Source organism: Pleurodeles waltl, chromosome 1_2 (genome assembly GCF_031143425.1).
Source record: "Pleurodeles waltl isolate 20211129_DDA chromosome 1_2, aPleWal1.hap1.20221129, whole genome shotgun sequence".
In the NCBI taxonomy this organism is placed as follows: Eukaryota; Metazoa; Chordata; class Amphibia; order Caudata; family Salamandridae; genus Pleurodeles; species Pleurodeles waltl.
The window spans coordinates 646,715,911-646,729,267 of record NC_090437.1 but is presented as its reverse complement, the minus strand read 5'-3'; the positions used below and the strand labels follow the sequence as shown (position 1 = coordinate 646,729,267).

At 41.5% G+C, this 13,357-nt stretch overlaps 1 protein-coding gene across 1 annotated transcript in view; it reads left to right on the top strand.

Annotated features, from left to right (window-relative positions):
- The first annotated feature begins 221 nt into the window (after positions 1-221).
- Positions 222-13,357, top strand: part of MGAT4D (MGAT4 family member D) — a 625,903-nt gene continuing 612,767 nt past the window's right edge. Inside the window, exon 1 of the mRNA XM_069242567.1 lies at positions 222-813. Coding sequence (XP_069098668.1) covers positions 720-813 — 94 coding nt within the window. The 5' untranslated portion in view covers positions 222-719. The remainder of the gene's footprint in view (positions 814-13,357) is intronic.

The window sequence follows — 13,357 nt, the reverse complement described above, 5'->3', positions numbered from 1 at the left end:
TACTGCGTTTGGCGTGGCACGTGTTTATTGTGAAATGTTAGCAGTGCTTCATTTGTGCTTGTTGTTTCCGGTGCTGAGCACCGGCACCTCTTTATTGCCAAATTAAGCACTGGACGTTAGTTCGGTAAATGAGCGGAGGCAGTTGTGCAAGGGCTGAGATGGAGACAAAATTGACGGATATAAATGTACGGGGAGGGCGAGAGGCTAGGTTTGCACTTAGTAACAGGCAGCGAGCCCGCAAAAGGGAATGCGGAAGTACACGCGTGGTGCCCTGAGCTGCACAACATGGTAACTGCGTGCAGCACAGGAACGGTTCTGGAGCTGGGTGCGAGCAATAACCACAGCTCCAGGAAAGCAGCACCCCGAGAGACGCAGAGGGAGGAAGCGGGGCGGGCTGCTCTCCCCGCCTGTGACCAGTGCCTTCGCTGCTAAGGGAGGAAGTCACAGTGTGAGTTAAAGCGGTAGAGCCGGTGGAGGCGGAAAAGCAAAGGGGGAATGCTGCCAGCAGAGACATAAGAGCATCACTCGCTGAGAGAGAGAGGAGAGGCAGGCAGCTCCCGCCGCCTCCCGGGGGGCCAGAGGAGCAGTCTCACCGCAGGGAGCGGGTGCAGGTGTGCAGGCTACAGAGAGACGGCGCACCGGCACGGCCGCCTTCGAGCAGCCTGGGCGTTTCTCGGTCTTGGTGGAGGACTTGCAAAGGCGCCCTGGCAGCCTATGCGATGAGGTTGCGGAATGGCAGTGCGCTAACACTCCTCTGCCTAGCCACCTTCTTGTCCGTCTCCTGGATCACCACCGCCTGGTTCAAACAGCGAGGTAAGACAGACTACTAAAATGCAAAGCACGCCGCCAAATCAGGTGCGCGCAGCCAGCGGCGTGGCTGCCTGAGCAGAGTGGGCTTGAAGGAAGTCATTCAAGGCCCCGGGGTATTCAACAGGTAGCAGGTGTGTGCACATCCCCGCGCTTGCTTTGCACCGCCAGTCATTGGGAAATAATTAGTTCAGCCAGGGTCGGACGACCAAGAGGGCAACCTGGCTGTGCAAGAAGGACTGGTCTGACAGATCAGTGTTTGAGACTAGGTTTGGCAGTTTGTGGGCCTGTTTGATCGTGTGATGGACAGGGTTTTAGAGTTGATTTTCCTGCCGGAATTACCTACAGCAAGAGCAAATGCATACAGTCTTTTGAAAATACGTGTACAGCATGTCTTTATAAGTTATCTACAAACTGGCCCAATTTTCAAATGTAGGCTACTTTTCTGTCGTTACCTTATTAACTAATGGGGCACTTTAATTTTGGTGCCCATGCCGACCATGATTGCATCACGTTTACACAGCATATCCTGGGATATGGGTTTACAGCTGTGCATAAGATAGTTGTGTGCCGGAGATACAAGTGGGACACTAATACAAATTATAATATTTTCGAATAAATAGAGTTCAAGGCAGCAGTTTTGCTATTTCTAAGTGCAAGATTTAAGAAGGATCAATACCACCTGTTTGAGGTTACTCATTGGACTGACCTCAATATGATGAGAGGTCGAGTTTGCCTGCTTTTAACTTTGTTCCCTGCTTATCACATTAGATGTCAAAATCCAGCACTCAGCTCCCTGAACTAAGGGAAACCGGGTGCAAACGTCGATGTCATTCCCCCAGCACGATTTACGTCACAGTACGCCCCCAGACGGGGCACAGAGCAGCAGCCACATGATTTCTCAGTGGCTTTAAGTATCAAAGAGCATATGGTTTATGTGTCCACTTCATAGCTTAGGTTAAACTCGGTTAAAAACTGACGTGGCAGCACCCTGTGTGAACAGTAACTGGTCAGTGGCTCTGAGCAGTGGATATTGACTTTGCGAAATGGATGAGTGAGGTGATGCCAATGATCGTGGACCACTGCCATCCTCAGGTCAGCCTGGCTGTATCTCATTACCCGTTTTGCAAAGGCAAATTTGAACTCTGAACATAAAGGAGATGTTTAGACCAGTTTTGAAAACAGTGTTTGCTTTTTTTTGCTGTGGCAGAATAACAAGCGCACCAGCCCTATGCCTCGCTGTGTGTTTTTTGACCGACGTTCCCTTTTCAATCCTCATGATGAAAGACGTACATAAAAGCCTTTCATGCCATACTGTACATCAAGGGAAAATGTTAGTAACCTTGAATAGCCACTCAGATTTCTCAGAATAAATGCTTGTAGATTACATTAATATAGAAAACAGTAGCAACCTGTCGAACGCAGTTGGACAAAAGCAACAGGGTCCAACCAGGCGTCATTAACTATCCAAACTGAAAATGCAAGATAGTTGAAAAAAATATCCTTGACCCAATATATAAAAAATGCCATTCTGTATAAATGGCAGTTTCTGATGTATTTATAATCGGCGACGTGTGACGCACCCATTCGCTGATTATATAGAAAAGATGCCAGAACTCGACTACTGTAAATTATTATAGTCGCGTTCTAAGGTCACAGTACCTGCTGCCAGTGCCAGTCGCTGAGGTGAACTGTAGATCAGGTCACGGAGCATAATTGAAGCAGCAGTTGAAAGCAACGAAAACGGAACCTCGCTGTTCTTTATTTTAATAACTCACAATGACATGTACAGAGAATATGTTTATCTTTTGCAGTCGTTAGAGAAAAGCTAGAATCTTTCTACAGGTTCCTCCAAATTCAGAGCTATGACAGTTTTTTATTTTTATTTTTAAAGAATCTTACTTACACTGAGCTGCTTCTAATATGTGTTTGCCTTAAATATCTATCATATTTTTGATGTGTTTAATTTAGCACTAGAGATTTTATTTTGTATTGTTCATGTTTAAAAATAGGCTCACTCTTTCATATGACAGAGCTACACGCTAAGGTTTTAAGTGGTTTGTGGGAATTGTGATTGTGTGACTATGTGTTGTATGGGAAAATGTACCCTCTTGCGTACACGATAAGGATATTGCAAGTCACTGAGGAGTTCTATAACCTTATAAAGGAACTCAACCTTTGGCCTCGTTCCTCTATATTGTTATGTAAATCCTCGGTGACTTGCAATATTCCTATAATGTTCAGCAGGGGGTACTTTATCCCTTATATCAAGCATAGTTATAAAAGGAGACCATGCGTATAACAATAGTTACTGTGTTTTTTTTATGAAAAGCAAAATTAAAGCATGAAAACTGTCAATATAAAAAAAAAAAATGTTTAAGTACTCAAAGTGAAGATAATCATGTGGTGCTAGTGAAGAAGAGCATATATTTCCTGAATAAATTGATTGAGTGTGAACAAGAGTGGTAGACAGATGTAAGTAAAACAAGTTAACAGAGCATCCTCTAATAATTTGAGCAAGTTATACTCCATATAATCTTTAGGGAAAATTACATTTTGGAAAATATTTTTGGCGCCTGTAAGTGTCCTTGGCATTTCGACCCATAAAAGAGTCCGAGTCATCATCAGGACGAATGAAAGGAAAGAGACTTCTGTCGGTCCTATCTCACTATTTAAAAGTAAGGCACAGTAGGCAGGCCTAGTCACAAAGAGCCACTACAATTATGGGGGTAAAGAATTTAAAGCCCAGGATCTTGTAGGTGTTGCTGTGAAGGGACTCCAGTAATGAATAATCACTGCCTATTGATTTTGGGAAGCTGTTCCTCTGTGTACCTGGAGTCCCGAGGGCCTTATAATTTGAGGCAGTCCATGATTAATTTAGCCATCCCTCCAGCTGCGTGCTTTGAATCCAGCTTCACTATGGCCTTAGATACCATTCACATTTATGTTCTCCCATGACTATCTTTAGATAATCAGTCAACAAATTAAGTTGAGTACTTTGCTCTGGTAGTTTCAGGGTTAACATAGCTGTCTTGGTGCAGATTTAACTTCCTAAAATCAGCAGCCATTGACTCTTCATGACTGGATTTCCTCCATAGGGACATCTATAAGCTGCTGGGCTTCGGCCTCTTTATCTCCATAGTTGGAGTGGCTGTGTACTGCACCCTACTTGCAGTTCGTGACAAAGGACCACTATAGTGCTCTTCCACTTTTTTGGCCTGATGATGAACCAGCGCGAAGACATTTTCCAAAATGAACTTTTCTCTAAAGAGGACACGAATTACACCTTGAACAAATTAATGCTTTGTTAACTTGTTAACGCACTTTATATAGATTGATTCTTAAAATCGATTTTTTTATTAGCTAACTTGAATTTTCAATTGGGGTATTTAATGACACCTGGGGCCATATTACAGAAGTGCCTGCAGGGTTTGTTATTACAGAAGGGGCCACAAACACTTCTGCAGCCTCTTCTGTAAAACAGATAGCGCTGGTGCACATATAGCTCAAGCGCTAATATTGGAGGGTGTTTACTCATTTTCATGGGGGCGTGGCCACATGTAAATGAGACAAACACTTTGCCTCTGTGCTTGGTCCGCATTACCAACCAAACATGCCTTTAAGAGGTGCACTGAAAGTCAACCCTCTGGATGGATGAAAAGGGGTCCCATGGACACCTCAGACATCCCCTTGCAGGGAGGTGCAGTCACTCACTGCACACACCCGCAAGGGGATCTCTAATCCCCCTTAAAAGTGCAGGCGGAGTGCTGCCTGCACAGAGAAACACAGAGCAGCTTTTAAACAGCTTCTCCATATTTCTCTTAAATGTGCTACCGCCAGGGGAGTACATGTTCGCCGCTGCCCTGGGTGCAGCTCATTCACTGTAATGTGGCGCACTTGCCTTGATCGCGCAGGGCGCCCCTTTTGAAAGGTGCACTAGGCACAAACAAGGAAAGTGTTTTGACTGTGTTATACTGTTCTTGCTTTGACCCTGTTGCATGTAGGTTACATTTATGCACAAAGGGCCTGGATGGTGCTACTGCATGTGCATATTGTTAGTGCGTTTGAAGATCTATCTTAGTGCCATCATCAGGGGAGATCAAGGAGAACACATGCAGGCGATGGTACCCTAGTGTCTTCTTTCAAACTACTCATGCTCAGGATTAAAGAAACTCCAAGAATTTGCGCACTTATGTTACATGGTTTGTTACGGTATTGAGGCCTCACCATCAATTGTTGTATAAAAAGCAAAAAAAAAACAAATCTCAGTGCGTTAGAGAAGTTATGGCGCTGTGCATTTGGGTCCCAGTCTATTTGTTAGCAGCACTTACATAGTTCCTAGTGATGATATTTGCACATTATATGTCGGGCATTCCAGAGGTTCCGCGGCACATTGACTGCAGCTAAGGGGTTCTTTGTCATGTACAACACTTTAAACCAGTGCTGGCTTTACAGCCAATAGCTCATTCCAGCCTGTAATTTTGAAGGGTTTTAATACAGTGGCAAAAATAAAACGACAAATCCCAGAATGCAAAGTGGCTTGAATAAAAAGGACTAGATACAAGTCTCACAAATAACGTGGATCTGTGCACATTTTGCAAGGGGGTGGGCTGCCACTAGAGCTTTGGACTCTTAGTGTTCCATTCGTCATTCTTGTTGTGGAAAAAACACTAGTGTGTGGCTACCCTTTTTGAACAATTAAATACTTTTGTTGAAAACTGTAGTTAAGTAGCTTTTGCTTTAGGACAAATTGTCATTTACTCAAGTCACATAACTCCCTGACTAAAGTTTATCTTGTAGTAAGCACTGTTAATGATTAGCTCTAATGTTAATGTCTTACTCTGAAATACTGGAGCATTCATGTGTTTGAAAGTACCACAAGGGTTGTTTGTCTGATGTTCCCAACTACCTTCGTTGCAGACACATGGGCGTCTGGTGTAGTTTGGCTTAATGGTAATTACAGTTATTAACAACTGTAACTGTATGTGTATCATTGTAGCTGCTGAGTACACAACCAATTACTGTCGTGTGTGTGTTTTATTAATTCCCCGACTTATCTGAATTACATTGTTGCTAGGCTATTTTATGAGAGATTCCAGACACCGACAGCCATTCAGCAAATATCCTCAACCAGCAGAATGCTCAATAGCACAGCACACTCTCAAACCAATAATTATATTCAGTGTGCTTGCATTATCCTAAATACATTTGTGCCTCAGAGAATTACCAACACTTGTAAAGTTGCTGTGTTCTTCCTGTATGAATTTGCCTTCCACTCATGCTTCGTGGCATCCTAAAGCGCTCATGCGAAGCATAAAACAAATAATGTAGTGTTGATGGTCTTTGTTTAGTAGAATAGTCTCTTGAGTGCCCAAGGGTGCTCTAAATATTGTCTAAAACGCTATTGTATGCACAGTATTTTGATCTATGTTTTTCATGATCAAAAACAATACAGTCTGTTCCTGATTTATTTACTGCTATGTCATTACCACTTCTCAGTAGCTTCTCACTTTTGGAACAGTTGCAAATGTTATTCCTATGTGAAGGGCAGGAGTTAATACATTTACAGGGTTGGCATGGGTAGGAAAAATACAAAATGTATTAGGTGCACAGGAGAAGGGATGTTTCCCAAAAGTGATATTTATTTTTCTCCCAGGGGAAAAACAAAACATTTCAACGTGTAAACGTAAATGTGCAGCATCAGATGTGTGCTTGTGCATAATTTTCTACATGACGGTAATTCAGAATATGGACATTGATGCATGCAAATGCACCTGGAAAGTTATGATTCTTATAGGATTTTATTCGTACTCTCAGCATTCTTTGAGATCCTGAAGTATGTCTGAAACTTGCTTCAAATTTAGATGTACTCTAGAGGGGCACATTTCTAAAGTTGTTTTTTCCTCCTATTTTTTTTTTTTAACCCTTTTGTACATTTTCTTATGTTTCCAATACACCTATATAACCTCTCTCCGGATTGCATTTTTACTTCCTCTAAGGTGGAAATATATGCACATTTATGTTTATATCTTACACATTGTAAGTACGTTGATATTTTAAAATGTTGATATTGTTATAGCCTCAGTGCTTTACTGAGGGGATTGTGCCAATTTAGTGTATAGCAGTTCTTGGATTATAGAGATCTGCTTCAGGATTTGAAAATCTACAGGTGGTTTTAAGGGTCTTCCAATTACTGCTTTCTCATGGGATCAATTCTGGTACTGATGTTGTTTGAAGTTTGCTTTTTGACAAGGAGCACTACAGAGATCACCTCTGCTTTAGCCCCCGTCCACACTTGGAGTCTGTTTTGTGCATGATAATATCTCATTTTTTAAAAACGTATCTTTACAGTTTATGTGTAAAACTACACATTTGGCCTACACTCCCTTCATCAGAATACTTCTGAGAATGGACAAACTAACTAACAGAAGCATGTTACTAGAGTGAAACTGGACAGTTGAGTAGTGGTCTCTGAAGAACCAATTTTAAGCCACCTGTGGCTATTTTTTAGTGTTGTAATAGGTTATGGTTTGCAAGTCTTGTATATATTAAAATGCCTCTCTAGATGTCAATTAGGATTTTGGGTAAATCAAATCTAAATCCATGGTTCATTTTTATATGGGTGCTTTAGATGAAACTCCATTCCTACCGGGAACCAATTTATTCTCATTCAAGCTTTTATTCTCTAGTAAAAAAGCAAGAGTCTCGTACATCAAAGATATTTGACTACAATACGTTCAGTTCTAAAAAAAAAAAGTAGAAAAGTACAATTTTACTGAGCAATGACAACAGCATCTTGCGCCATCATATAAAACATATAGATTGTAACTACTGACTTAAATTATTCAGGCTTAGATTTCTACTGGTCTCTATTTGAGATTACAGTGAATCTTTGTACTTCAATAGTTGCAGGCATGATAAATGTCAAATATGTCAAACAGTGAGGGGCCTCTTATACATACTGGGGTCGACTTACAAACTCATTTATGAGTATGAGAAGTAGTAACACAGGACTACTATTTCATGTATTCTTGCATGCCTTTGTGAATTGATTTTGAAACATTGGTGTTCCTGTTAGTAGGGAACAGTTCTCTGTATTTGTATTGATTGAATATGCATATAACTCAAATATTTCCATTTTAGATGTTTTGGGGTGTTGTGAATCGGTCCCATAGTGTGCATATGCCAAAGACATTTCTAGGGAATAGAAATCTGTCTCAAACCAATGTTCTTCCAACAAGATCTTTTGAGCTGTAACAGGACACTTATTTATGATTTTAATGGGAGGGATCCTGGAATATCTGCAAATTTTACAAAATTTATGAACAGAGCTTTCATCCATTGGAGGTATTAAAGACATTTCTTCAATTGTAAGTTTGGATATATTGGAACTGACAGCTCTGACTAACTTATTTGTACATTTTGTGAATGAAGAACTGCTGAACTAAGTGTATTGTTTTTAACTGATTACAACTAAAATAATTATGTTTAATAATTAAGAAATTGACTTGGCTACTGGTGCTTCTTGAGGTGAGATGTCAGATTTAAAGAACAAATAACTGAGACAGAAAGTCATTTAATAGGCATGTTTCTGTCAAATATTGGCCACCTAAAATTGGTTTTGTAGCAGAGCACTATAAATATAAATTCACTGTCAAATTTCCCTCATTGCCCCCTAATCAAAATAAAAGTCTAATAATGCACAATTTACACTCCTATTTATTATTGAAACAGAAAAGTCTTCCAAATCTTCAAATAGTATATGACAGTTTACTTCTTCTTTGGTACAGTTCATATTCCCAAACCAATACAGTTAAGACTGATGAGAGCATGTAGAAGAATCATATTTTGTAGGTGTTTATCAGCCCGAAATATAGGCTGATGAAAACAGGTGGAAATCCATGAAATATATGATAGATGCTTGCATTAGTTGAAACTAGTTGCCTGTCTTGGGAACGTGAGACGTCGGAATGGGAGTCATTGATGGAATAGTCGTACTGCACCACACATTATAACCGCTAAACTGTCAAAAAAAATGTTTAGCATATATTTTAAGGATTTGGGACATTTCTCTTATTGCTACAGTTGCAGCAAATTTACAGTTTGAAATCAGACTTGGTTAAGGAGCAAAGCAAGCATCCTGGGCCCGGTTTCGGGGTATCACCCCTCATCAGCAAGGACTTGTCTGTCCCAAAGGGAGCAGGATCAAGACCGATTTGTATATGGCTAGATCCAAACTGGAGTGGCATGTTGGCCAAAAAACGATGGATTTAAATCCAGATCTGTGACTGGGAGTGAATGTTTGACATTGTTCAGCATTCCATCCACAATTTGTTCTTTTTGACCTGGAAAGTGGGACACCAGGCTGGAATCCTCACCCATGCTAAATATGTTGTGCATCTGGGCAAATCCCTTAATCTCCATTTGCCTGAAAAACAAACATGGTGGGCTATTCTGTTTTTTTTTGCACAGCACTCTAATGCTTCCAGCCAAACTCACACTATATTAAAAATTGTGGCAAGTCTGAAGGTACAAACGGAATTGGTAGGGCCTATTTTATGACAAATTCAAATGTTGGAGGTAAATGTTGTACTTACTCACAAAAGATAGAGGAAGTAGTTCTTTCTGAAATTCAAGATGCATATTTACAGTCTTTCAAGGACGGTATGGCCTCATGCAGGAAATACTGGGAACGGACATATTAGAGTTATGTGTGGGAAAATATTTGGAAGACTACATATGACCAACTACATTGCTTATCATCACACTCTGTTGCACCAGCAGCCCATTGACCTACAATGAGTTTAGAGAGTGAAATATTGAAGGACTTAAATTTTTTTCTTACTTTTTTTAAAAATTATATATTTCTTTTTTATGGCATATCCTTGCAATGACAAAAAACTATAATCACATCAGTTTTCCAAGGCAAGACCTACTGGTTTTTCCAATGCTTCTGCTAAAATTGTATTGGTTTATATAACTTCCTTACACCCAGTTACTCTGGACAGGGTGATGCACACTCAGGATAACGTGGCACTGGGTGCCCTGTCTAGCTGACTTGGCCATGTTTTGTTGTAGATGCTTTTGGTTGCCATCAGTGGATGTAGACAAAAAACACCGTATTTTATGTGCACAAAAAACAGCTGAGAAGCAGCCTGGATAACACTCTGAGTAGGAGTCTTGTGGAAGTATTGAAAGAATGTAAAATTCTAGTGGCCACTTTTGGTAAACCGCTTTATTCAAAGAGTGTACATACTTTAATTATTGTACAAAATAATTGGGTGCGGAGGTTGTATGCATTCATAAGTGGCATAAAGTTAATTCCACAATGTCTCTGGGCATGTCCGAGCAGTATCAATAAAGGTGACCAACAGTTGCTATTTACAGGACCTGTGCTTCTGCCTTAGACTGGTGTGGGTCAACCAAAACTGTTTCTCTTCTGCAACAAAACACTTCCTATGTGTATGCTTGACAGTAATGTGAGGCAACCAAGCCCTGCCTCTTTTTCTACAACGCACACCTTTCAAACACACTTTTTCTGCATCAGACACTTCCTGTGCCTCTACTACAAAGAATGGAGGAGACGACCACACTCTGTCCCTGATTGCGAGTTTTGGTTCATACAATGCACTTGATAAATAACAATACCACGGGTACATTATTTATCAGGAGCAATACATAATACTAATTGCGAGTTATTGGGGAATAACATGCGGATGTTGCTGTTTAGTGCACCAAAATCTGCATAAAGTAAATACTGTATGCTTTACCCCCATTACATTTCTACAGATTTGACCTGCCGAAATTTAATGAAGGTTGAGTTATTTAACAATCCGATCATTACCGGATGCTTAAAGCTGACCCATTCTTAAACAGAGTTTTACGCACGGGTTGCAATTAATGGACCCACTTGTAATCGGGCCTTCTGGAATGGATCTGGAATGTGGGTAATCGAAAACTAAATGCACAGATTTTATCCACTTCTATTTCGTCCTTTGACATCAAATTCTAACTTTCCAAGATTTTCATTTAGATCAGATTTTCATGAGCCAGATATGTAACAGGTGTGCATAGATGTGTGGCAACTGCAAGGACATTTTAAAGTGAAATCGATAAGTATTTTAATGCTTTTGTTGAAGGACAAGTCCTGATTACAAAAGAGGCTCATTGTTACATGATACCATCCCTCCAGGAGGCCAGCCATGCTGTACATATTGTGTGACACAAACCCGTTATGACTACATTGGTTGCTTGCTGCATCCATCAAACCGGTACGTTTTCAAATAAATGCATATACCTGAAGTTTGAGACAGCTTTTGCTGGAAAAATGTCAGAAGTGTAAACCTATATTTACACAGTGATGAAAATGGGGAAAAATGAACTCCAGGGTGCCCTAAACTGGGGGTCATAGGGTCAGCAGCAGAAAGGTGGAAGAGGCTCAAAAGTTGGATTCTGGGTTTCATCTTATATATTTAAATAAAACTCTCCACACCAAGAATCTAGCAAACATGGACAAATGCGATATTGAATCTGTTCTGTCTGACTTAATTGGTCACAATTACATTGCAACTCGCATGACAATACTAAATTGATATAATGCTATTTTGTAAACACTTGCCCACTCCAAAAATAATGTAGAACATTGTGGAAAAAGTAACATGTTTTTCATCATGTTCTATGGAACTGCCGGGAAGCACTGCTGGCCTCCTTCCACTTCTCTCAGGCTTGCCCTCAACCTTTCCTTGCCACCTGTATGGTTGTTGATTGAACTGTGCTGGTTTCGGTCTGGATACATTTTTGCTTCTAAAGAATATCTGCCCCGTTCAGGTTTATGGTGTGTCATAGACTGGAGAAATCTCAGTATATTATTGTTAGGGTCTGGCTTCAATAATAGGTGGGAAGCAGTAGTGGCTCGCAGCTAGCAGAAAGGGGCGAGGTGGTGCATGGGGGAGGTAAATCAAAATTAAATAAAATAATAAAAACAAAAATATTTACCTCCATCGCTGCTGCCGCATCGCTCCATCCACTCCTCCGCTAACTGCACGCACAGGCTCCCAGCCTGCCCTGTGGCCAATCCTGACGCTGCTCAGAGCAACAACAGGATTGGCTGGGAGCACCCAGCCAGGGTGCTCCCAAGCATACTGGGAGCCTGTGCCGGCTCTCTCCAGCCTGGCAACTATGTTGCTGGGCTGGAAAGAGCCTACAGCGCATGTGCGTTTGGCTGGCCAGACATACATGCGCACTGAGCACTCCCCACTCAGTGCTCGCCACAGCCTGTGGCCCTGCCCCTTTTAGCAAAAAATGATAATAAACAGTTTATTATCGTTTTTTGGTAAAAGGTTTGCAGCTGTTGCTGCTGGTGGGGGGTGACGCTCCTCTGCCTTAAAGGAGCCGCTGCCCCTGATGGCAAGCCTACTCTGATTGCCATCTAGTTGCAGAATAGGGAGGCCAGCCAACTTGCAGTTCCACTGTTCATATTGCATCTATTTGTTAAAAAAGATAAATGCCAGAGCTCTCGTCAGGAGGCTACTGCAGCTTCCACCACCCATTGCCCTTGCCAGTGCTGCCAATGACACTACTAGCACAACTACTAATCATCAGACTCCTACAAGTGAGACCATTCAGATTATTCTAGGCCCACAAAGCAATAAGACTGGCTTGGGAGGCAGGTCTTAATCGTTTTTTATGAATATTGAATTGACAAATAACTGTTGTTGTGTTGATCTCGAAATTAGATAAACAGTGCCACCAGGTGACAGATTGTAATAACTAGCTGTGTTAACAATTAAATGTCGGTGCTGAGCTCCGTAAACTGCCTAATCAAGTTAAGCACTGCACTTCTCTATGTTGGGGATGAGTATAACAAACCAATGGTTGCATTCCTAGATGCGGTAGCATGTCACCTAGCAGATTCTTCAGCAAGCTTCAAAACCTGAAGATGCTCATTCCTGTGGGTTGTAGGTATTACCTCTGTCTTTCAATTAAAAGCACTGTTAATGTTTTATAGACCTTATGATTTGGCCAATCTGCATGCTAAATATTATTCTAAACTAAGTCTATCCATAGCTTTCATTACTATTAATAGGTGAATGGTTGTATATGCCCATTAGCAACCACTGTTAATGCAAAATGTACAATGGCCTTCCATCCAACTCAAAGGTTGTGTGATATCATGCGCTATGATTTCAAGGTCAAAGGATCAATCAATCAAAGCATTTGTAAAGTGCACTACTCATCTGTGAGGGTCTCAAGGCGCTGATTGGGGGATGGGGGCTGCTACTGATCGAACAGCCAAGTCTTGTGGTGTCTCTTGAAGGTTAATAGGTCCTGTGTCTGTCGTAGGTGGGTGGGAAGAGTGTTCCATGTCCTTGCGGCGAGGTGGGGGAACGATCTGCCTCTAGCAGTTCTGTGGATGTGCAGGATGGTGGCGAGGGCAAGGTCAGCAGACCGAAGCTCTGGGGTTGGGGTGTAGAAGGAGAGCCGTCTGTTGAGGTATTTTGGTCCGGTGTTGTATAGTGCCTTGTGAGCATGGGTGAGGAGTTTGAACGTG